Source organism: Pipistrellus kuhlii, unplaced genomic scaffold (assembly GCF_014108245.1).
Source record: "Pipistrellus kuhlii isolate mPipKuh1 unplaced genomic scaffold, mPipKuh1.p scaffold_m20_p_26, whole genome shotgun sequence".
Lineage (NCBI taxonomy): Eukaryota > Metazoa > Chordata > Mammalia > Chiroptera > Vespertilionidae > Pipistrellus > Pipistrellus kuhlii.
In genome coordinates, this window is record NW_023425525.1 from 1 (window position 1) to 21,487 (window position 21,487).

At 67.0% G+C, this 21,487-nt stretch overlaps 2 protein-coding genes across 2 annotated transcripts; one reads left to right on the forward strand and one right to left on the reverse strand.

The window, feature by feature from the left end:
* The first annotated feature begins 6,323 nt into the window (after nucleotides 1-6,323).
* Nucleotides 6,324-8,509, forward strand: IGFBP1 (insulin like growth factor binding protein 1). Its single transcript, XM_036453707.2, has 4 exons — nucleotides 6,324-6,703; nucleotides 7,081-7,184; nucleotides 7,781-7,909; nucleotides 8,221-8,509. Exons 1-4 carry the CDS (start codon nucleotides 6,328-6,330, stop codon nucleotides 8,365-8,367), a joined length of 756 nt encoding a protein of 251 aa, XP_036309600.2. The 5' UTR covers nucleotides 6,324-6,327; the 3' UTR covers nucleotides 8,368-8,509.
* A 1,886-nt stretch (nucleotides 8,510-10,395) lies between these two features.
* On the reverse strand, nucleotides 10,396-16,657 carry IGFBP3 (insulin like growth factor binding protein 3). Its single transcript, XM_045587166.1, has 5 exons — nucleotides 16,059-16,657; nucleotides 13,310-13,536; nucleotides 12,800-12,919; nucleotides 12,483-12,612; nucleotides 10,396-11,417 (listed from the first exon to the last, which is right to left on the reverse strand). Exons 1-4 carry the CDS (start codon nucleotides 16,441-16,443, stop codon nucleotides 12,487-12,489), a joined length of 858 nt encoding a protein of 285 aa, XP_045443122.1. The 5' UTR covers nucleotides 16,444-16,657; the 3' UTR covers nucleotides 10,396-11,417; nucleotides 12,483-12,486.
* Nucleotides 16,658-21,487: the final 4,830 nt, after the last annotated feature.

The window sequence follows — 21,487 nt, forward strand, 5'->3', positions numbered from 1 at the left end:
GGATCCAGAGCGCAGACTGACCGGACCGCCTCCCGCCCCTGCCCGCCCCCCCCCCACCTGCCCTCCATCCCCCCTGCCCCCCATCCCATCTGCCCCCCATCCCTTCTGCCCCCCATCCCATCTGCCCCCATCCCTCCTGCCCCCCATCCCTCCTGCCCCCCATCCCATCTGCCCCCATCCCTCCTGCCCCCCATCCCATCTGCCCCCATCCCTCCTGCCCCCCATCCCATCTGCCCCCCGTCTCCCCTGCCCACCTGCGCCCCTGGCTCCATCCCGCTCCCGGCAGGCCGCAGGCGGGGCCTCACCTGGCGGGTTTTCACCTGTCGGCCCCGTGCTGCGCAGGCGCAGGCGCAGACGGCGGCCCGCGAGCTGAGGGTCCGCACCTGGCGCTCCTCTTCCCGCAGGTGAGACCCCCCCCCCCCTCACCGGTCCGCCTCACCCCCACTCGACCCCTCCCGGAGGCATCGCCGTCTCCAAGGCAACGAGGCCACGTTCCAGGCGGCGGGCGGGTCCGGCCCAGCGCTGTCCCCCCCTCCCGCCCACCGCAACCGCCGGCCCGCGCCCTCCGCACTGACCCACGGGACCGCTGTTACCCCGCTGTGGGGGGAGGCTGAGCCTGAGGGGGCGGCTCCAGGGCACCGGCGCCGGCCCGGGGCCTCCCCGGCTCCTCGCCTGCCCCCATCCCTGAGCAGAGGGCGGAGGGCCGTCACTGTTCCCCCTTCGCTAAGGTCAGGGCGCCCCTGCGTGTGGCGAGGCTGGGCGTGGAAGGCGGAGGCTGGCGCGGGGGCCTCCACGCGGTCCGCCCAGGCGGCCCGCCACCTGCCATGGCCCCGCCCCCAGCCCCGCCCCGCCCCCGCGGCCCCGCCCCTCGCGGCCCCGCCCCCCGCAGCCGCACCACCTGCCCCGGCCCCGTCCCCAGCCCCGCCCCCGCCCCCTGCCATGGCCCCGCCCCCAGCCCCGCTCCCCGCCCCCGCCCACCGCGGCCCCGCCCACCACGGCCCCGTCCTCCACGCGGCCCCGCCCTCCGCAGCCGCACCACCTGCCACGGCCCCGCCCCCAGCCCCGCCCCGCCCCCTGCCATGGCCCCGCCCCCAGCCCCGCTCCCCGCCCCCGCCCACCGCGGCCCCGCCCACCACGGCCCCGTCCTCCACACGGCCCCGCCCACCGCGGCCCTACTCCCCACATAGCCCCGCCCACCGCGGCCCCGCCCCCACGGCCCTGCCCACCACAGTTCCAGGCCAGCAGCCTCCCCCCTCTCCCGCTCCTCTCTGCCCAGTGGGAGGGGCGTTACCTTTAAGAGCCCCTAGGCCGGTGCAGAGCTGGGGCTCATCCAAGGGCAGGAAGACTCTGCAGCCAGTGATCCGCCCATGTGCCACCTGTGTGTGTGCGTGTGCATATATGTGCGCCCATGTAAGCACGTGCATGCAGGCGCACACCTGCAGACAAGGCATCCATGACATGTTAAATGGAAAGGCTGTACGACCGACAGGTGGTGTGTGTCATTTCAAAAATCACATATAGCACACACACACACACACACACACCACAGAGACACACACACACACACACAGACCACACACACACACCCCACAGACACATACACACCCCCAGACACACCCCCCCCCAGACACACACACACACACACACACAAACACAGGCGCACTCAAAAAGTGCACCAAAGACACCAAAAGGAAATGGTGACATGGGCAATATCTCGTGGCAGGTGATGCACATGTTAACATCACTTCCATCCATTTCACTTGAGCCGGCTGCCTGCTCAGGGGTTGGCCTCAACCCAGGAACCAGGAGGTCAGGGTTCGATTCCCGGTCAGGGCACAGGCCCGGGCTGTGGGCTCCATCCCTAGTGGGGGCATGCAGGAGGCAGCTGATTCATGATTTTCTCTCATCACTGATGTCTCTCTCTCCCTCTCCCTCTTCTCTGAAGTCAATAAAATATATTAAAAAAATAAATCCATTTCACCTTTTCTGAAGAGAACACGTAGTCGGTAAGAAGAAGAAGAAGAATAAAAATAGAGCTCACCTGGCGTGGCCGTCATTGCCCAGATGGGGAGCCCCGGCCTCAGGCTGTCCAAAGTCCCAGAGCCTGCCCACAGGTGGCCTGGATGCCGTTCCGTGTCCTGTTTTCCTTCTGCACTAGGCCACCCCCAGGTGCCCTGATTTCATGACCCTTCACGGTGCCCTGACCCCCTGACCCCGGGGTGCTCTGACCTGCTGGCACATGGGCACCCTGGTTTGAGGACAGGGAAGGCTCTCTTGTTTGTGTTGTGAACGGAAACATTGTGAAATCTACAGTGTGTGTCTCACATTTGTTGGTCACACAGTGTCACCTGTCCCCAGCCCTCCCCAGCGTGTCCGGCAGCCCCTCTGGAGCAGGTGGGGGTCCGGACACGGTGCTCCAGGCTCAGCCTGGGCAGGAGACAGCCCCACGCACTCACGAATGTTTATGGAAGAATCAGACCAATCCTCTCAATCTTCCAGAATACAGCAGCAGAGGGGACAATTCCTACGTCATTCTAGGAGGCCAGCATTACCCTGACACCAAAACCAAACGGAGACATTACAAAAGTGAACAACCACCGACCCATAGTCTCATGAACATAGAAGCCAAAAGCCGGCAACAAAATAGGAACAAATCAGGCCTGGCCAGGGTGGCTCAGTGGTTGGGTGTCGACCCATGAACCAGGAGGTCACAGCAGGGCGGAATTGTGGACTCAGTCCTCAGTAGGGGGCATGCAGAAGGCAGCCCATCAATGATTCTCTCTCATCATGGATCTCTCTCTCTCTTTCTCTTCTCCCTCTCTCTGAAATCAATAAAAATATATAGAAAAAAAAATGAAAAAACATACTCACCTGTGTCTACTTATAAAACTATTAGCAAATCAAATCTAACAAGACATGAAAAAATTGTGTCATGACCAAATGTCTAAGACTCAAAAACCCGCTAATGTGGCCCCTCATGACCACAGGCTAAGGCGAGACCACAGACTCTGTCCACAGCTGCAGAGAGCGTTAAAAACCAAACATCACTCATGACCAAAGCTCTCCATGCCTGCGTGCCAGCTGCACCCCGTGAATGCACACTGTGATGCGAGCGAGACAGCCCCACAAGGGACTAGAGACTGTAATGGAGGAGCTGCCCCCCTCTCTGTGCCAGGTCGCTGCCGGTTTGCCAGGCCAGAGAAGCAGGCTGGGCTCGTGGGGGAGGGTGCGCCCGCACCTGCTGATTGTGGGCAGCAGTCCCGTGCCCAGGGGCTGGGGATCTGATGTTTGGGGGCTGGTGGGCGGTGGGCACAGTGCGGCCCTGGGTGTGATGCTGTGACAGGAGCAGGCGCCTCCCCACCCGGTTGGAAGACGCAGGGGCTGGAGGCCCATCAGCGGGGGGGTGGGGTGGGGGGGTGGGGGGGGGTGGGGAGGCGCTGGAGGCCCTTCAGCGGTGTGTGTGTGTGTGTGTGTGTGTGCCTCGTTGGCAGAGCGGCCTTGGCTGCATTGACATCATCCCCCGTCAGCCCAGCAGCAAAACATATTTTTGTTTCCCAGGTTCAAAACACGTCCGGAGGGTCCCGTCCTCCCAGCAGGCTGCCCTTGGCCTTGACCCCGCATTGTTTTTCTGAGCCGATTGCCCAACGCTCCGCCCGCCCGCCCGGCCGTGAGTAAGCCCCGGGCTGGGAGGCCTGGACTAGGCGGTGACCAAAGGCCTGCTGGTTTCATCATGAGACCCCAGCCCAGCCCCCGGCCCAGCCCCTAGCCCCCAGCCCCCAGCCCAGCCCCCAGCCCCTGGCCCCCAGCCCCCAGCCCCTGGCCCAGCCCCCAGCCCAGCCCCCAGCTCCCGGCCCAGCCCCCAGCCAAGCCCCCAGCCCCCAGCCCCTGGCCCAGCCCCCAGCTCCCGGCCCAGCCCCCAGCCCAGCCCCCAGCCAAGCCCCCAGCCCCCAGCTCCTGGCCCCTAGCCCAGCCCCCAGCTCCCAGCCCCTGGCCCAGCCCCCAGCTCCCGGCCCAGCCCCCAGCCCCCAGCCCCCAACCACCAGCCCCCAGCCCCCAGCCAAGCCCCCAGCCCCCAGCCCCTGGCCCAGCCCCCAGCTCCCGGCCCAGCCCCCAGCCCCCAGCCCCCAACCCTCAGCCCCCAGCCCCCAGCCAAGCCCCCAGCCCCCAGCCCCTGGCCCAGCCCCCAGCCCCCAGCCCCCAGCCCCCAGCCCAGTCCCCAGCACTGCTGTCTGCCCACTGCACCCGGGCACTGCTGTCTGCCCACTGCCCCTGGGCACTGCTGTCTGCCCCCCGGGGCACTGCTGTCTGCCCCCCCCCACTGTACCCGGGCACTGCTGTCTGCCCCCCACTGCCCCCAGGCACTGCTGTCTGCCCACCCCCACTGCCCCCGGGCACTGCTCTCTGCCCACTGCCCCTGGGCACTGCTGTCTGCCCCCAGGGCACTGCTGTCTGCCCCCAGGGCACTGCTGTCTGCCCCCTGGGCACTGCTGTCTGCCCCCAGGGCACTGCTGTCTGCCCCCTGGGCACTGCTGTCTGCCCACTGCCCCCGGCCCTCTCTTCCATGGCTGTTTTGCTTGTTGCTGGGGAGGCTGCGCTGTGGGCGTGCCCCCTGGAGGCCTCAGCACGTCAGTTTTAGGGTGTTCTTGTCGGTCCGTGAGCACCTGCTGCACAGAGCGAGGAGGCTCAGGTGTGTGAGCCGGAGGCCTAGACGTCTCCTGACCGGCCCCGTTCAGCCCACTCAGAGGGCAGGGAGGTGGCTACTCACCGGGGTATGGACACAAACAAGGGCCTCCTGTGCCTTCTCATTGAAATATATTTTTATTGATCTCAGAGAGGACGGGAGATGGAAACTTCAACAATGAGAGAGAATCATGGACCCGGCCGCCTCCTACACGCGTGTGTGTCTCCCCCCCCCCCCTCGCCAGGGATGGAGCCCACAACCCGGGCATGTGCCCTGATTGGAAATCAAACCAGTGACCTGGTCGATGCTCAACCCCTGAGCCATGCTGACCGGGCATGTACCTTCTCATTTTCATTTCCCTTGGAAATTGTACTCAACTTGCGTGTTTACTGTTCTCCCTCAGTACATACAGGGATGCCTGGTTTGGGGGCCTGGGCTCCCCAGAAAACCAGCAGCTCTTGGGGACAGTGGGGCCACCTCAGTCTTTGAAGGGGCTGGGACATCTGTCCTGCAGCCCAGGAGAAGACCCTGGAAAGAGGGGTTTTAGTTGAAGAGAAGGCCTTGCTGTCTGACTCCTGACTGCATCTGGTCTGAGTCAGAAAGTCCCAGGGGCCGGACTCTGGGTGCCTGGGGTCTGGGTGCCCCTGCAGCCTGGGCACTCTATCCGCCTCAGCCCTCTCCTCTGGGGGTACAGTTACCTGGCTCGCCCAGAGAGGGGCTCCCCTGTCTCCCTCTGGGGAAAGGCAGGGAGACTGGAGCTCCAGGCTGGAGCCTCTGACCTGCAGAGCCACCACCAGCTGACGCCTTAGTCCTAAACGCCGCCCTGTTCTCCCCGAACCGGGTTTCCCCATTTGAAAACGGGGGGGGGGGGGGGGGGGGGGGGGGGCCTGGCCGGTGTGGCTCAGCAGTTGAGCTTGGACCTAGGAGCCAGGAGGTCAGGGCTCCATTCCTCTTCAGGGCACAGGCCCAGGTTGCGGCTGAATCCCCAGTGAGGGGCGTGCAGGAGGCAGTCGATCAGTGATTCTCTCTCATCATGGGTGTTTCTCTCTCCCTCTCCCTCTCTGACATCAATAAAAATGGAAGGAAGGAAAGAAGGAAGGAAGGAAGGAAGGAAGGAAGGAAGGAAGGAAGGAAGGAAGGAAGGAAGGAGGGAGGGAAGGAGGAAAGGAATGAAGGAAGGGAAGTTAAGAAGGAAGGAAGGAGGGAGGGAAGGAGGAAGGAAGGAATGGAGGAAGGAAGGAAGGAAGGAAAGGAGGGAGGGAGGGAGGGAGGGAAAGAGAGGTGGGCTTCCCTGGGCCAGGGCTCCTGGGGCACACAGCTAGCTGCGCCCCTGGCCACGCGCTCCGGGTCCGCTTAGCGCTGCACGGGGGTGGGGGCGGGAGTTCATAACCAGCGGACAAACAGCCCGACCCGGCCGCCCCCGCCCCCGCCCCGCCTGGCGCGGCCCGAGCACGGGAGCAAAACAAACTATTTGGAACACCGGCCCGGGGGCGGCCGTCATCACCCCCCCCCCCCCCCCCCCCCCATCATCACCCCCGGCAGGTGCGGCCCGGCCCGGCCCTTTATAAGGCGCGGGCTCCTGTCGCCGTCATCCCGGAGCATCACTCCGGAGCGCCCGCCGCCAGCACCTGCCGCCCCCGATGGCCATGCCCGCCCCCGCCGCGCCGCCGCCGCTGCTGGCCGCCCTGGCCGCCCTGGCCGCCCTGCTCGGCGCGGCCCTGCCCGGCGCGGCCGGCGAGCAGCAGCTGTGGGAGTGCGCGCCCTGCTCCGCCGAGCGGCTGGCGGCCTGCCCGCCCGTGCCCGCCTCCTGCCGCGAGCGCGCCCGGCCCTACGGCTGCGGCTGCTGCGCCGCGTGCGCCCTGCGCCGGGGGGACGCCTGCGGCTTCACGTCCGCGCGCTGCGAGGCCGGCCTGCGCTGCCGGGCGCGCCCCGGGGAGACCCGGCCGCTGCGCGCGCTGGCCCGGGGCCGCGGCGTGTGCATGCCCGAGGCGCCGGTCAGCGAGCCCAGCGCCGAGGCCGCAGGTGCGCCCGTCCGCCCCCCCCCCGCCCGCCTCCCCCCACCCCGTCCGCCTCCCCGGGAGCCAGCCTGGGCGCGCAGGGGGCCCGGAGCTACCGCCAGGGGAGCCCCCGCCCGCGCCCAGAGTTTGGAGCCCAAGCCGGTCAGGAGCCCCATCACCGCAAGGCCCCGGGGCAGGAGGGGTTGGAGCGACCTCAGCCCCAGCCCTGGAGGAGGGCTGGCCGGGGCGGGGCGGCGGGGCAGCGGGGCCTGGGGTGGAGGGGCCTCGCCTTGGGACCCAGCGGGCTCCGTAGGGGCGGGGGGCGGGCCGGGCGCTCAGGGCCGCGGGAGGGCTCCCGTCTGTGGGGGGCTCCGGGCGCTCAGGGCCGCGCTCCCTCCGCAGAGGCGGAGAAGGAGAGCCCGGGGAGCCTGTCCACCGTGTGGGACGTGGTCAGAGTCTACAAGGACATGCAGCAGCTCCAGATCTCCGACATCCAGGACTCCAAGGTGGGCGGCCCGGGCTGCTGTGCGCCTGGGACTCGGAGCGGAGAGTGCGCAGGGCGGACCGCCCTCCCCGCCTTACTGCGCCCTTTTCACGCGTGCGGTGGGGGCCTGTGACCCCCAGCCGCCCCTGCCAGGCCGCGCCTTCCCCTCCCCCGCCCGTCCCCCTCACCGGGCGCCCTGCCTAATCCCGCCACTGGAGGGCGACAGGGACCGGAGGTGCCGCCTCCGTGCTAATGGCCAGAAACCTGAGGCTAAGCCTCCATCAGAGCCCCCACTAGCCTGGGTGGGGTGGGGTGGGGTGCGTGCGGGTGAAGGGAAGGAGTGGGGAGACCTCTCAGCTCCCGTGGGTGTGCAGGGGTGTCCTGGTGGGAGGGCACGGCCCCCACCTTCCTCTTAACCCCAACCCCAACCCCAACCCCAACCCTAACCCCAACCCTAACCCAAGGCAGAGCCCGGGGCCCTTGGGGGACAGGGAGAGCCGGCGGCCGGGGAGGGCAGCGGGGGTCCCCCAGTCCACACGGCCCCCTTCCTGCCTCCGGTCGGGGATGTCACCTTCCTCCTCCTCCATCTCCTCCTCCATCCACTGTCCTGCCCGCCAGGACCCCTGCCGGCGGGAGCTGCACGCTGCGCTGGCCAAGGCGGCCGAGGAGAAGGCCAAGGCGGGCGGTGGCCTCTACAGCTTCTACCTGCCCAACTGCCACCAGGACGGGCTGTACCACTCCAAGCAGGTGGGTCCCCGCCCGCGAGCCACGTCCCCATCCCCAGCCCCCGCCCGCCCGGGAGGCAGGGCCCCTCCTCGGGGTGGGAGGCAGCCAGCCCCGGGGTCACCACGCCGGGCGGCACACGCATGGAACCCCGGACTCGCTGGACACCGACCCGGAGGGCGCTGGGCGTGCCCTCGGCCGGTCCTGGCGGGCGGGCGGTGCCAGGGTCTGAGCCCCAGCCCTGGGCTCTCCGTGGGGGGCGGGGGGCAGGGAGCCCCATCCTCCAGCTCCTGCCGCGGCTCTGACCTGCCCCCCCCCCCCCCCCCGTTCTGCAGTGCATGGCCACCCTGCATGGCGAGCTGGGGCTCTGCTGGTGCGTGTACCCCTGGAACGGGCAGAGGATCACGGGGTCCGCGGAGGTGCAAGGGGACCCCAACTGCGAGCAGTATTTCCAGGGCCCGCCTCCTTCCATGGGACGCTGAGGCCCACGTGTGTTGGCGCTCCGACACGCCGGCCTGTGTGAGGGCAGGGGTGTTCTGTACTCCACCGCTGCTTGCTCCGAAGCTGTTGTCTATTTATTCACCGAGTTTATTTTTCTACGCAAGGACCCGGCTCTGAACTCAATGCCGGAGACACTGCCCAGGGGGTGACCCTCGCAGTGGCTGTCCTGGGCAGGGACACTCCGCTGGGTGGTCCCTCACGGAGCCTCTGCTGGTGCGCAGTGCACTCAGCCCCCCCGGGGGCGGTGGTCAGCGGGAGGTGAGGGGGTGAGGGCTGCAGGAAGGAGGGGAGGCATTGTCACAGGCTCGCACCACGTGCACAATAAACGGCCTATTAGCACTGCCACTGTGGACCTCTGTGCCCTCCCCCTGCGCCGCCACGTCCCCCGGCCACAGCCGCTGCGCCTCTCAGGCTGTGGTCACCCCGGCCTGGGCCCCCTCCCACTTCCTGCCGCCCTCACTGCCCCACTGGCCACCCCATCTCCCGCCGGTAAACAGGCCGGGCTTCTGGCAGAGACGCTCCTGGGCCAGCTCCCCCCTCCTCCCTCAGCCTCTGCCCCACGCTGCATGGCCACAGGCGGGCACTGCCTGCCCCTGGCACAGCTGAGCCAGACCGCCAGGCTCGCTGCCCCTCCGAGGTCACCTGCTTGCTTTCCTGACCCTGCCCCCACCTTGGCTGTGCCCCAGGCCTGAGCCCCAGCGCGAGTGGGTGCAGGTCTCTCTCTCACAGCCCCAGCCATTCCCCGGGCCGCCCCCTCAGGCCCCCGGCTGCCAGCTGCCCCCTCGGCCAGGCCCCCAGGGGTGTCCTGGACTCAGTGTCGGTGTCCTGACAGCACTCAGCCAGGTCCTGGCCCCACCCCCGCGGGGAGGGCCCCTTCCTGAGGGACCAGGCGGGAAGAAGTAGAAACACCATGGACCTTCCTGCACCGAGCCGTGGGCACCAGGCCCCCCCAGTGCACGTGTGTGCCGTGCGCGTCTGTGCGCCTGCGTGTGTGCGCGCACATGTGTGCATGTGTGTGCCTGTGTGAGCGTCTGTGCGCCTGCCTGTGCGCACGCATGTATGTGTGTGCACGTGTGTGCCTTGCGCGTCTGCCTGCCTGTGCGCATGCGTGTCGGGGTCACATGACAGTTGCATCTGCTCGTCGTCCTGAGGATTCCGGGTAGGAACGTCCCTGGGCGGCGGGCGCCCCGCGCTGCCTGCGGCCCGGAGTCGGGACGAGAGAGGCCTCTCCGGGCTGAGGACTGCCCACCGCAGTCGGTGCCCACCTGCCCGCTGGGCCTGGACGCCGCGAGGGGAGCAGCGTGCGCACTCAGGGCGGCTCTGGGTGTGGGGGCCGCAAGCCCAACCCTGGCGGGCAGGGCAGCCGGGGGGTGGGGGTGGAGGGGCAGCGGAGGGGTCCGCCTGCCGGCGCGGGGAGCCGGGAGACCCGGTGGCAGGGGTGCACTGGGAGGCGAGCGGACAAGGGGTGACTGTGGCAGAGGTCGGGGTGAAGGGGTGTGAAACGGGTGCCCAGGAAGGCGAACCCGGGATCCTGATCCCGTGGGCGCCAGGCCCCGCCCTACACGTGCGCCCTCACTTCCGGCTCAGGGCTTTGCGGGTCCCGCCCCCCAGACTGCGCATGCTCTGACCACACAGGCTCTGACCAGCCGGCTGACTGCGCATGCTCGCGTGTGCTCGCACCCAAAGTGGGTGAGGGCGGACTTGGGTGCTAAGGGCGCAGGCAGGACAGGCACCGGGGTCCTGGAAGCCAGTGCGCCCTGATCCCCGGAGTCCCAGCGTCCCCGGGTCTCCTGCCACCGGTCCCTTTCAAGCCCAGACCCCAGGCCGCGTGCCCCCTGCGCCTGGGCGGGGCCGGCAGGGCGCTGGGGACAAGCCCCAGGGTCGCCAGGGCCTGGGGGCGACCTGCTGACTTGCACGACCAGGACCCCGCCAAGACCCCCCGGAGCTCACCGTGATCCCCTGAGACGTGGGACCCTCCCACCGCGAGCTGGCCGCCGACAGGGGAGGGTTTTCCACGGTAAAAACTTTATTGACCAATTATAAATACATGGTGAGACCGACGTCTCCAAAATACCTTATTTGATTAAAAAACTTGATTAAAAAAATAAAGGAAAGCGAAAGGCAGGCAGTGCCTGGACCCCCTGGCCTGGCCGAGGGCACCGAGCCTGGCTCCAGGTCCCGTCACGTGTGGGTGCGGTGAGTGCAGCGTGACAGCTCACGAGGCGCTTCTCTGAACACGGGAATCAGGAGGGGGATTCCGGGATCTGGCTAGATACATGGCTATTCATACGTGTTACACTGTGTAAGGAGGACATGTGGTGAGGGATGAGCAAACCTTGGCCTCTGAGGAGCCTATCCTCAGAAACCGCCTTGGCTTTGGAGTTGTGAGTGGAAAACACCCTTTCCTGCCGCCCGAGCATTGTGTGCTGTTGGGGACAAAGCCAACCTCTCCACCCCCACCCCCCTCCCTGCCCTGTGGAGCCTGCTGGGCCACCCACGTCTCCAGGTGCCCCGTCTGAGCACCTTCTTGGTCTTAAAAAAAAAAAAAAAAAAAAAAGGCAGGACTCCACCTCATGGTCTCACTCGTCCCAAGCGGACGGCTGCCTGAGGGCAGGAGCTCGCTGGTGGGCAGAGGGGCAGGGGGGCGCAGGCCTCGGCTCCTCGCAGGTGTGTCCAGAGGTGCAGACACCCCAGGGAGAGGGTGGCGGTCCCGGGAGGCCCATGGGGCAGGGGTGCTCGGGCGTGAGGTCCCGGTGGGCTGTGCCAGCGGACGGGGTCCCGGGCAGCCTGAGGCCCGGCCTGAGCTTGAGCTCATGGGAGGTCCAGAAGCGGCAATGAGAAAAGTCAGGCGGTGCCCTGGCTGCTGGGGCAGGGAGCCGCTCCGCACACCGCTGGCGTTTCGGGGGGCTCACCCTAAAGGAGGGGTTAAAGGAAATGGATTCGCCAGAGAAAGAGAGGTGCTCGAGGCCATGGCCACTGCTGGTCACCGCCGTGGCCGTCTGTGGTGCCGTCGGTGCTGGAGTTCGAGGAACTGAAACAGAGAGAGGAATGCGGTGGTTAACTCCTCCCACGTCAGTCTCCCAACCTCCTGGGCACAGGCAGGCCGCCTGCTCACACAGCGAGGGCCTGCAGGATGCTAGCAATTTAAAAACATGTTTTCATGGGTGTCAGAGAGGAAGGGAGAGGCATCGATGATGAGAGAGAACCATGGATGGGCTGCGCCTGCACGCCCCACATGGGGGATCGAGCCTGCAACGTGGGCCTGTGCCCTGACCAGGAATCGAACTGTGACCTTCCGGTTCATAGGTCGATGCTCAAGCACTGAGCTCCCGGCTGGGCTGCCTGCTATGTTCTTCCAGTCACCCCAAAGTTAGAATTGCCTTTAACAACTTGCAAGGAAAGAAAACACCTAAACAGGCAATTTCCTTCTGTCGACTCACATTCGTCTTGAGGACACGAAAGGAAATGTATTTATTCCTTTTTCTCCACCAGTAACTTTCATTTAGTCAAAGAGAATATTGGATGTGATGGCCTTCAGAATGGTTTAAAGTCATTGTTTGAGTTAGGTTTAATGAACTTTATTAAAATTCTATTAACCACAGGTTGTCAGAATATCCTTATGTATTTTACAGGGGCGGGGGGAGGGGAGCACAATCAGGCTCGTCTTTAACTCAGAAACTGGCGTGGCTCAGCTGGCGTTGCTCAGTGGTTAGCGTTGACCTATGAACCGGGAGGGAGGTCAGGGTGTGATTGCTGGTCAGGGCACAGGCCCGGGCTATGGGCTCCATCTCCAGCGTGGGGCGTGTAGGAGGCAGCCGGTCCATGGTTCTCTCTCCTTGTTGGTTTCTCCCTCCCTTCCTCTATCAGATCAATAACAAGATCCCATCTTAGAATTAGGTTCTTTAAAGCCAGAGAGTTCACTGGGAAGCGAGGGCTCCATCACAGGGAAAGCCTCTGAGCTCCGACCCGGGGGCCCAGGCCCTGCCTGTGTGGTTCAGTGGGCAGGCCCCCGCCTTCTCCCGGGAGCATTCCGGCCTGTCCTCCCCCTGACCACGCCAGCCCGCCCTGTCAGATGGAGAGCCCGGGGCAGGCTCACCACGTCACGGGCTCTCCGCGCCGTCACAGTGCACGTCCGCCCGGCCCCGCGGGTCCTGGCCGGGGAGGGGCTGCCCGTACTTGTCCACGCACCAGCAGAAGCCGCGCTTCCTGCCCTTGGACGGGCGGCACTGGGGGCAGAGAGGGCGGCGTGACCCCGGCTGCCGGGCCCCATGCCCGCCCGGCCGCCCACCGGGACTGCGGCCGGGGACAGCGGGCAGGCGCTGGGCGCGTGTCCCTGCGGGTTCACAAAGGGGAGCAGGGCCCTGGGGCGGCGGAGGAGGGGCCCCACCCGGTGGAGGCCGGACGGAGGCTCACCTGCTTCCTCTTGTAGAAGCCCTTCCGGTCGCAGTTGGGGAGGTGGATGCCCTGCGGGCTCAGGGTGCTCAGGGACTTGAGTTGGTTCAGCGTGTCCTCCATCTCCCGGCGGCAGGGCCCCTGGGGGCGTGGACGGTCACTATGGAGTCCACCCGCCCGCCCCCGGGGGGACCAGCGGTGCTGTGGCCTGACTCGGCCATCACGGCGCCCGTGGGAACTCCGGCACCCCCACCCATGTGTCCGAGATGGAGCTCGGCCCCGGGATCTCCCGGGACACCCAGGGGCCAGGGGCACAGGAAGAGCCGGGCATGTGAGCCTTTCTCCAGCCCAGAGGCCTGGGCACGCCCCGGGGTTTGACCCTAGGGCCGGGCCACCTGGTCCCCGTTCTGGGCGTTAGGGGACTGGCAGCTGCCCCTGTGCCTGGACCGGGTGTGCCCGCGGCTCGGGGTGCAGAGCAGCCGGTGCCCTCGGGCTCCCAGCTCTCCCCCCACCCCAGGAGGCGACGCTCACGTATTCTGTGTCCTGCTTGGTCTCGGAGGAGAAGTTCTGGGTGACGGTGCTCTGGGCCCCCGAGTGGACCTTGTGGCGCTGGCTGTCCTTGGCGCTCCCCCTCCTGATGGCGTCCATCTTGGTGTGGCCGGGGTGGAACCTGGAGTCGGGGGCCCAGTGTGTGCCCGTCAGCGCCGGGCTCCCCGCGGTCACTGCGCTTTGCTCTTCCTCCGCCTCACTGCCGTTTGCTGGGGAGACACGGAGACAGGAGCTGAGGGCTGAGCAGGTCAGTCTCGGGCACTGCCACTCAGCCATCCCGAGTCATTCTGGGAAAACACCTGGAGCCTCGACCTTGGAACCAGGAGGTTTCGGTTGGATTCCCGACTCAGGCCCCATGTTCGGGCTCCATCCCCAGTGAGGGGTGTGCAGGAGGCAGCCGATCTGTGGATCTCTCTCATCATGGATGTTTCTCTCGCCCTCTCCCTTTCTCTCTGGTCAATAAAAAATATTTAAGAAAAAGAAAACACTTGATAGAGTCCCACTCTCACACTAGCAGCCCTGGTACTTGCTTTGCCTGGAGATCAGAAGAGATTTGACCAAGTAGGTGCCTCGCTGGCAGGTGTCCCCTCCTCTACCGGGAGGGAGCAGAGCAGAGCCTGGACGCCCCCCACCCCCTTCTCCCCGAAACCCGCCCCTGGGGGCTGAGGTTGAAGCACGCGTGAGGCTGGAGGCGCCAGCGCCCGCTGTTCCTCCCGGGCGGAGCCGGGCGGCTGTGGGACAGGGCGGACACCCCTCTCCCACCCGGTCCGCTCAGCCGAGCAGCGGCCATACGGCTACGTCATTCCCACGAGCCGCACCCCCTGATCTCCCAGACCCTGCGGCCCCGAATTTGTTCCGCCGGGGAGCTCGGCGCCCCGTTCCAGCTGACTGTTCCCGGCCGGCAGGGAGGCCGCCCGCCCGGGCCTGGGGCTCCCGGGAGCAGGGCGGTGCCGGGGAGGGAGCTTCCCAGGCCCCGCGGGGCGGGGAGACCTGGTGCTCCGGCTCCACGCTCGGAGGTCCCGGGAGGCCCCGCCCCGGGAGGCCCCGCCCCGGGAGGCCCCGCCCCGGGAGGCCCCGCCCCCGGGAAGGAGCTGCGTGGTCCCCGGGGCCCGGCCGGGAGCACCGTCCGCACCGCGGACCCTCCTAGCGGTAGGCTGTTTTGCGTTTCCTTTCCGTTTCCGGTCCTCTTCCTCCGGGAAGCCCCGGCCCGGGGCGGGGCTATGTAAATGAGCTCCTCCCCGCCTCCCCGCTCCGGCGGCGGCGGGAGGGGAAGCCCTTCCTCCTCAGCGCCGAGTCCCGAGAACGCCCCCCGGAGCCCGGAAGCCACTCCGCCGCCCACACCGTGCGGGCGCCCCTCGGCGGCGGGAGGGGGCGCCGGGAGGACCCCCAGCCCGCGCTGGGCACACAGGGCCCCGAGCAGTGGCCGCTGGCGGCTTTACGCGCCGTCCCGCCTGGGGACCCGCACACGCCTCCCCCTCACCCACCCGGGGCCGCGGCTTCTCCGGAGGCACCGAGCCCGCCGGCGAGGCCACCCGCCCCGGGCTCCGCAGCCGCAGGGACTCCCTGGCCGAGCGGAGGCTCAGAGCCAACCCACCGACCTTCCCTCTGAGGCCTCCCCGGGCCCCCACGGGGCTCCCCGTCCCTTCCCGCCTCCGAAACCCGCTCCCCGCGCCGGGCGCGTCTGCGGCCTCCCGGGCGGGAGCTGGGTGGCGGGAGGGTGCGGGCAGGAGAGCTGGGTGACCGGAGGGTGCGGGTGTGGCAGCGGGTGCTGCCCCCGCCCTGCCCGGGGGGAGGGCACCTTGTAGACCCGCTTCCTCCTGAGGGCCAGCTCGGAGGGGACTCCGGTGCGGTGCGGGCCCCCTCCCACCGCGCCCCGCCGCCCGCCCCTCAGCCCCGCGCCCGCCCCTTGTCCGCGGCGGACGCGCTACCCCTCCCCACCCCGTGGGACGGAAGCGCGTCCGGAGCCCGCAGCGCAGCCCACGCCTACGGCCCGGGGTCCCCGGATCTTCCCTCCGGCGACACTGACCCTAGCCCGCTCCCTCCCGCAGAGCCTCGGGCCGTTGTCGGGACGGCGCTCTGCGCTTACAAGCACTTGGCGCCGGGCCCGTCTCCCCACGACGCCCTCCGGGCCGGGGGCCGCCGCTCGCTCACCTGGCGCGGGCGGGGCCCGGGGACCGGGAGACGGGGGACAGGGGGGCCCGGGGACAGGGAACGGGGGGACAGGGGGACGGGGGGCCTGGGGATAGGGGGGCGGGAAACGGACGCTCGCTCACCTGGCGCGGGCGGGGCTCAGGGACAGGGGGACAGAGGAACAGGGGGACGGGCGCTCGCTCACCTGGCACGGGCGGGGCCCGGGGACAGGGGGACGGGGACCGGGAGACGGGGGACAGGGGGACGGGGGGACAGGGAACGGGGGGACAGGGGGACGGGGGGCCTGGGGATAGGGGGGCGGGAAACGGACGCTCGCTCACCTGGCGCGGGCGGGGCTCAGGGACAGGGGGACAGAGGAACAGGGGGACGGGCGCTCGCTCACCTGGCACGGGCGGGGCCCGGGGACAGGGGGACGGGGACCGGGGGCACAGGGGGACGGGGGGACTGGGGCACAGGGGGACGGGCGTTCGCTCACCTGGCGCGGGCGGGGCCCGGGGACAGGGGGACGGGGCCCGGGGACAGGGGGACGGGGAACGGGGGTCGGGGGGACTGGGGCACAGGGGGACGGGCGCTCGCTCACCTGGCGCGGGCGGGCGGGCGGCGGCGCTGGCGTTGGCGCAGAGCCCGCGGCCCTCCAGCAGCGCCCGCAGCGGGGCCTCGCCGGGCGGCGGGAGGCAGCGGAGGCCGGCGCCGCAGCGCTCCGTGTAGACGCCGCACGCCTGGCCCTCGCGCCGCGCGCACGTGAGGCAGCAGCCGCAGCCCGGCTCCCGCGCCAGCTCCGCGCAGCCGGCCGGCGGGGGCGCGCACCGGGCCAGGGCGCGGGCATCGCAGGGCTCGCAGCGCACGACGGGGCCCGCGCCCGCCGCCCCGGTACCGGGACCCGGCCCGGCCCCGGCCCGCGCCGCCGGCAGCCCGAGGAGCAGCGCCAGCGCGGCGGCCAGGAGCGCGGGGCGTGTGAGCGGCATGGCGCCCGCTGCGGGGCTCCGCGGCTCAGCCAGGGCTGCGCGGCGCAGCACGGGAGCGTCGGCGCGGCTGCGGGAGCGGAGGAGCTGGAGCCGAGGAGCTGGGAGCCGGGAGCCGGGAGCGGAGGAGCCGGGAGCCGGGAGCCGGGAGCCGGGAGCCGGGAGCGGAGGAGCCGGGGAGGAGCGGCGTCCGTCAGACCTCAGACCTCTGCCGGCACCGCAGGCTGCATCTGGCGGCCCGGGCGCGCCGGCCGCTATATAGAGGCCCGAGGCCCGAGGACACGCCCCGGTCGGCGCGGGGTGGGGGAGACGGGGCGGGGGAGAGGGGGCAGGGGGAGACGAGGCGTGGGGAGAGGGGGTGGGGGAGACGGGGCGGGAGGGCGCAGCCCGGGCTTCGGGTCCGTCCACCGCTCCGGGGCCGGGGCATCGGGGGCGCAGCGCGGCCGCCGAGCACCTGCTCCCCGTGGGCACGCCGGCGCCCCGCGGCCCCAGGACCCAGGCGCTTCTAGCACCCACCCACCTGGTGCCTCTGGCCACCCCAGCGTCCCCCCCCCCCCCCCGTCCCCGCCACCCCGGCTCTCCGCGCCCTTCTCCGTCTGCGTCCCGTCCCGGGGGAGGCCGCCCGCGAGCCTGTGCTGGGGAGACGGGGTGCCAGGGAGATGGGGTGCCGGGGAGACGGGGTGCAGGGGAGATCTGGGTGCCGGGGAGAGGGAGTGCCGGGGAGACGGGGTGCCAGGGAGACGGGGGAGACGGGGCGCGCTGCTCCTCCCTGGGGTACTTGGCAAAGTTTCTAACATTCAAGGGGATTTAAACGAGGCTGGGGATTTAAGACGTTTCTGAGCCGGCACCTCCGTTGGTCCGGGGAACGAAGTCTCAGGGTTCCGTTTGCACCCGCCGGGCCACTCGCACCCCCACATCTGGTCCCAAAACGCGCATCTGCAGGTGCGCACGCGGCCTCCGCTCTCCGGGTCCCTGCTCACAGCGGGGCTCCCTCCCTCCCTCCCCGGGGTCCCAGCGGACAGGGCGGGCAGAGCGGGCCCGCGGGGAGCGGCTGAGCCGGGCTTGTGGGAGGTTAACCTGTTTCAGGTTCCCCCCCCCCCCCCCCCCCAGGATGGCTCCAGCAGGGCCTCCGTCCACAACCGGGGACTAAAAGTAAATGTCATTAATGACCAGCAGCCTGACCACGGGGTTTTCCCGGCCATTTCCCGGCCAGTGGCGGCCCCGCCCTGAGGTCTGTCCGGTGCGCCGCGCTGGGGACACTGGGGTCCTCCTGTCCGTGCGGTCTGCGCGCTGCGCTGGGGCCAGGTCGGGGCGCACTGCCCTGGGATGGGGAGAATCGTCCGCCACCTCCGAGCGCGGCCTGCGCGACCCTTCTCCGTGCGGCCGACAGAGGGCGCGCGCGGCCCAGGAGCCAGCGGGCAAAGAGCTTGTGGGTCAGCGCGGCCCGCGGACCGGACCGCAGGGGAACCGACTGCCCCGCGCTGCTGGAGCCAGATGCGGGCCCAGGCGGCACCCAGGTGCCGGGGAGCAGCCCCGGGCGGTTTGGGCAGAAAGAGCCAGTCAGGGCCCCGCTTCGCCACCCGCCAGTCCACCTGCAGCAGCGGCGCTGACATTCGCCTGGTCACCTCTTCCATGTGTGTGAGTGTGTGTGTGCATGTGCATGTGTATGTATGTACATGTACGTATATGTATACATGTATGTATGTGCATGTGTGTGCATGCGTGTGTGAAGTCTTACAACAACAAAGAAATGCTGGGGCAGTGATATGGGGAGAATTATCTCTATAAAAGCCTAATATGCAAATTGTCCCCTTGGGAGTTCGACCAGGAGAACAGGAGTTCGACCTGCCCATCACTATGATGTGCGCTGACCACCAGGGGGCGGTGCACAATGAAGGAAGGCCCTAATCAGTCCTGATTGCTGGCCAGGCTAGGGACCCTGCCTCTAGACTAGGGGTGTTGAACTCCATCAGAGAAGGGGCCAAAATCTAAAGTCCAGCCTAAATCGCAGGCCGAATGGTTTACTGAACAGTCATAAACTGTCATTGTGATGGAAACACAGCGGAGTGCAGTGATGACAGCGCGGTGCGGGCCACATTGCAAGGCCTGGCGGGACGGATTTGGCCCGCGGGCCTTGTGTTTGACACATGTGCTCTAGAATGTCAATATATAGTCATTTTTATTTGACAAAACTGCCAGGAAAGAACTCGTTATGGCAGGGAGGTCTTGGATGGGACACAGCTCCATGTTGTGATGTGCTGGTTCCCTCGATCAGACTGCCGGTTAGTCTGGTGTCCATGGGGAGTGGGGAAGGCGTCTCCCCGGTGAAGGTACTTGGTAGGCAGCTGCTTAGTGATTGTGAGGCGACACCCACATCGGAAACACAGCCCTCGCCATGCGGGGTGGTGGGATTGTGTCTCGGGCTGCTGGTGGTCTGTCCGAGCCCTCCCCTCACTTCCGAGGTCCCTGTCCCACACCCTGCAGTCCCGAGTGAGTACGGAAGGCAGCGGGCCCTGTCCCTCCTGCGGGTCAGTAACCCCCAGACCTTCCCTGCGAGAGGCCTCTCCGGAGAGCTTGCTGGACAGCTGGCGGCTCGTAAAATAGGAGCGGGTTACGTGCCAGGGACGCTGGAAAGTCCAGCGGGCTGGGAGATAGCATGACCCAGTGAGAAAACCTAAAAACAATGTTTTTCTTAGCTTCTTGAGTAATGGGGTTCAGTTGGGAGATTAAACAGCCAAAATTAGAGTCTGCTGTTTGTTAGTATTATTGAGCAAAAAATGAAATAAAACTGCCCTCTATTAAGTGATGACTTGGTGTGTGTTTTTGTGTGTGTTTTTCCCCCAAAGAGCGTTCTGTTTTTAGGAAAAAAGAGGAGCCCAACCAGCTTGGTCAGGAGACTTTTCACTTCGAGCTCCAGCCGCAGGCCCACCCAGCCCTCTGCCCAGTGCCTCCTTCCCTGGGGGGGCTGGCGATTTCGAAGACACCCCCCCCGGGGTGGGGGAGGGGGAAGGAGACGTTTCCAGGTTCTGAGGGGGTGAGGCCTCCTGTCCCCCTCCTCCGCACCAATCCCCTCACCCCCCTGTTGCTGCGACTGTGACAGGGCAGTGAGTGAAGTCCAGACTAGGAAAACAGGGTAGCCCTGGCCGGTGTGGCTCAGTGGATAGAGCATCGGCCTGCGGACTGAAGGGTTTAGGGTTCAATTCCTGTCAAGAGCACAGGCCCAGGTTGTGGGTGTGCAGGAGGCAGCCAATCAATGATTTTCTCTCATGTATGTTTCTCTCTCTCCCTTCCTCTCTCTATAAAAACATTAAGAATCTATATCAGAACAAACATCTCCAAATTCTGGGATCCCACACGAGGTTTTACTACCACGGCAGGGGGGAAGGGGGGTGGTAGCAGAGGGGGTTGGGGTGTGAGTTTCATGAAAGAAGCAGCTCCCAGACTTTGGGGTCAGAGCACCTGGCATTTTAACTCCCACCGGAACCCCACTTCCCAGCTCTGGGGTCCATGGGGGGAAGTTGGCCCCACAGACCTGGGTAGTTATGGCCTGTGTCCGTGTCGTGTCTGTGTCCTCATCTATGTGTGTATCTCTGTGTGTGTATGTCTGTGTCTGTGTGTGTGTCTCTGTGTTTGTCTGTGTCTGTGTGTATGTCTGTGTCTGTGTGTATGTCTCTGTGTGTGTATGTCTGCGTGTGTGTCTGTGTCTGTATATCTGCGTGTGTGTCTGTGTCTGCGTCTGTGTGTCTGTGTGTCTGTGTCTGCGTCTGTGTGTCTGTGTGTATGTCTGCATCTGTGTGTGTGTGTATGTCTGCCTGTGTGTCTGTGTCTGTGTGTGTGTATGTCTCTGTGTGTGTCTGTGTGTATGTCTGTGTCTGTGTCTGTGTCTGCCTGTGTGTCTGTGTTTGTGTATGTGTGTATGTCTGCGCGTGTGCCTGTGTCTGGGTTTGGTTTGTGGCTCCCAGGAGCTGCACGGGGTGATCTCTTGCTCTAGGAGTTTCTCAGGCCTGGAGCAGCCTTCCAGGTGCACTTGTCAGAAAGGGTTTGAAGCCTCGTCCGCGCAGCTGCTGGGAGGAGGGTGGCGGGGGACCCGGGGCAGGCAGACTGGAGTGTGGAGCACCTGTACACGGTGGCACCGCACGCAGTGACACCGGAGGTGGACAGTCACCGCGCCCTGCACGAGGAGAGCACGCTTAGTTTAACAGCCACGTGGGACGGACCGGGCTCTGCCGCCAGGGCCGGCGGCTGGGCAGGAGGGGAGGTAGGCGTGGCCTCGTCCCCAGGTGCGTGGTGGGGGGGTCGCTGCGGGTTTGTGACGTCTAAGCTCCTCCTGGGACCACTCTGCCACGTGCTCACTGAGGTCTGTTTTGCCAGCTGCAGGCTGACCTCTGACCCCAGAGCCTCCTGGGCCGCCTGGAGCCCAGGGACACACCGCGTCGCCTCGGCGGGCCGGCTCCCGCTTTGCCGCGGCAGCTCGAGGTCAGCCAGGCGGGAGGCTGGTCCCGCCGCCCTCCCCGCGCCTGCAGCCACCGGGGCTGGGGGGGCGCCCAGGTGCCTGGGGCCAGGACCTCCTGGGGGCTCCGTTCCCTCCCGGAGCCCGCCACCTCTACGTGCGCTCCAATCGCGGACTGGACGAGCCCGCACACGCATCCCTGGAGACAGACGTGTTCCCACAGATCGGAGTGATAAAACGAGGCCTCACTCCGAGCCCGTCCTGGAGCACGGAACCCCTGAGCGCTTTCCTGGAATTCTCTTTTGAGTAACACGCAGCTCCCGTGACCCACAGAGGCCTCCTCTGCGTAGTATTTTTACAAGTTTAATTGGAGCTGACATTGTAAATGAATGAACTCACGCTTCAAAGTCGTTGGAAAATGTGAGCCGAGGCCCGAACGGGAACTGTAATGAGCTCCATGACGTGACCGGACAGAGGACAGGCCGGGCCCTCGGGCCCTCGGCCCGCGCGGCCCCCACACGGAGGCCGCTCCAGGAAACCCGCTGGGGGCTGTGTCCTCGGGGACCGGCGCGCCCGGTGGGATGAGTGGAAAGTGAG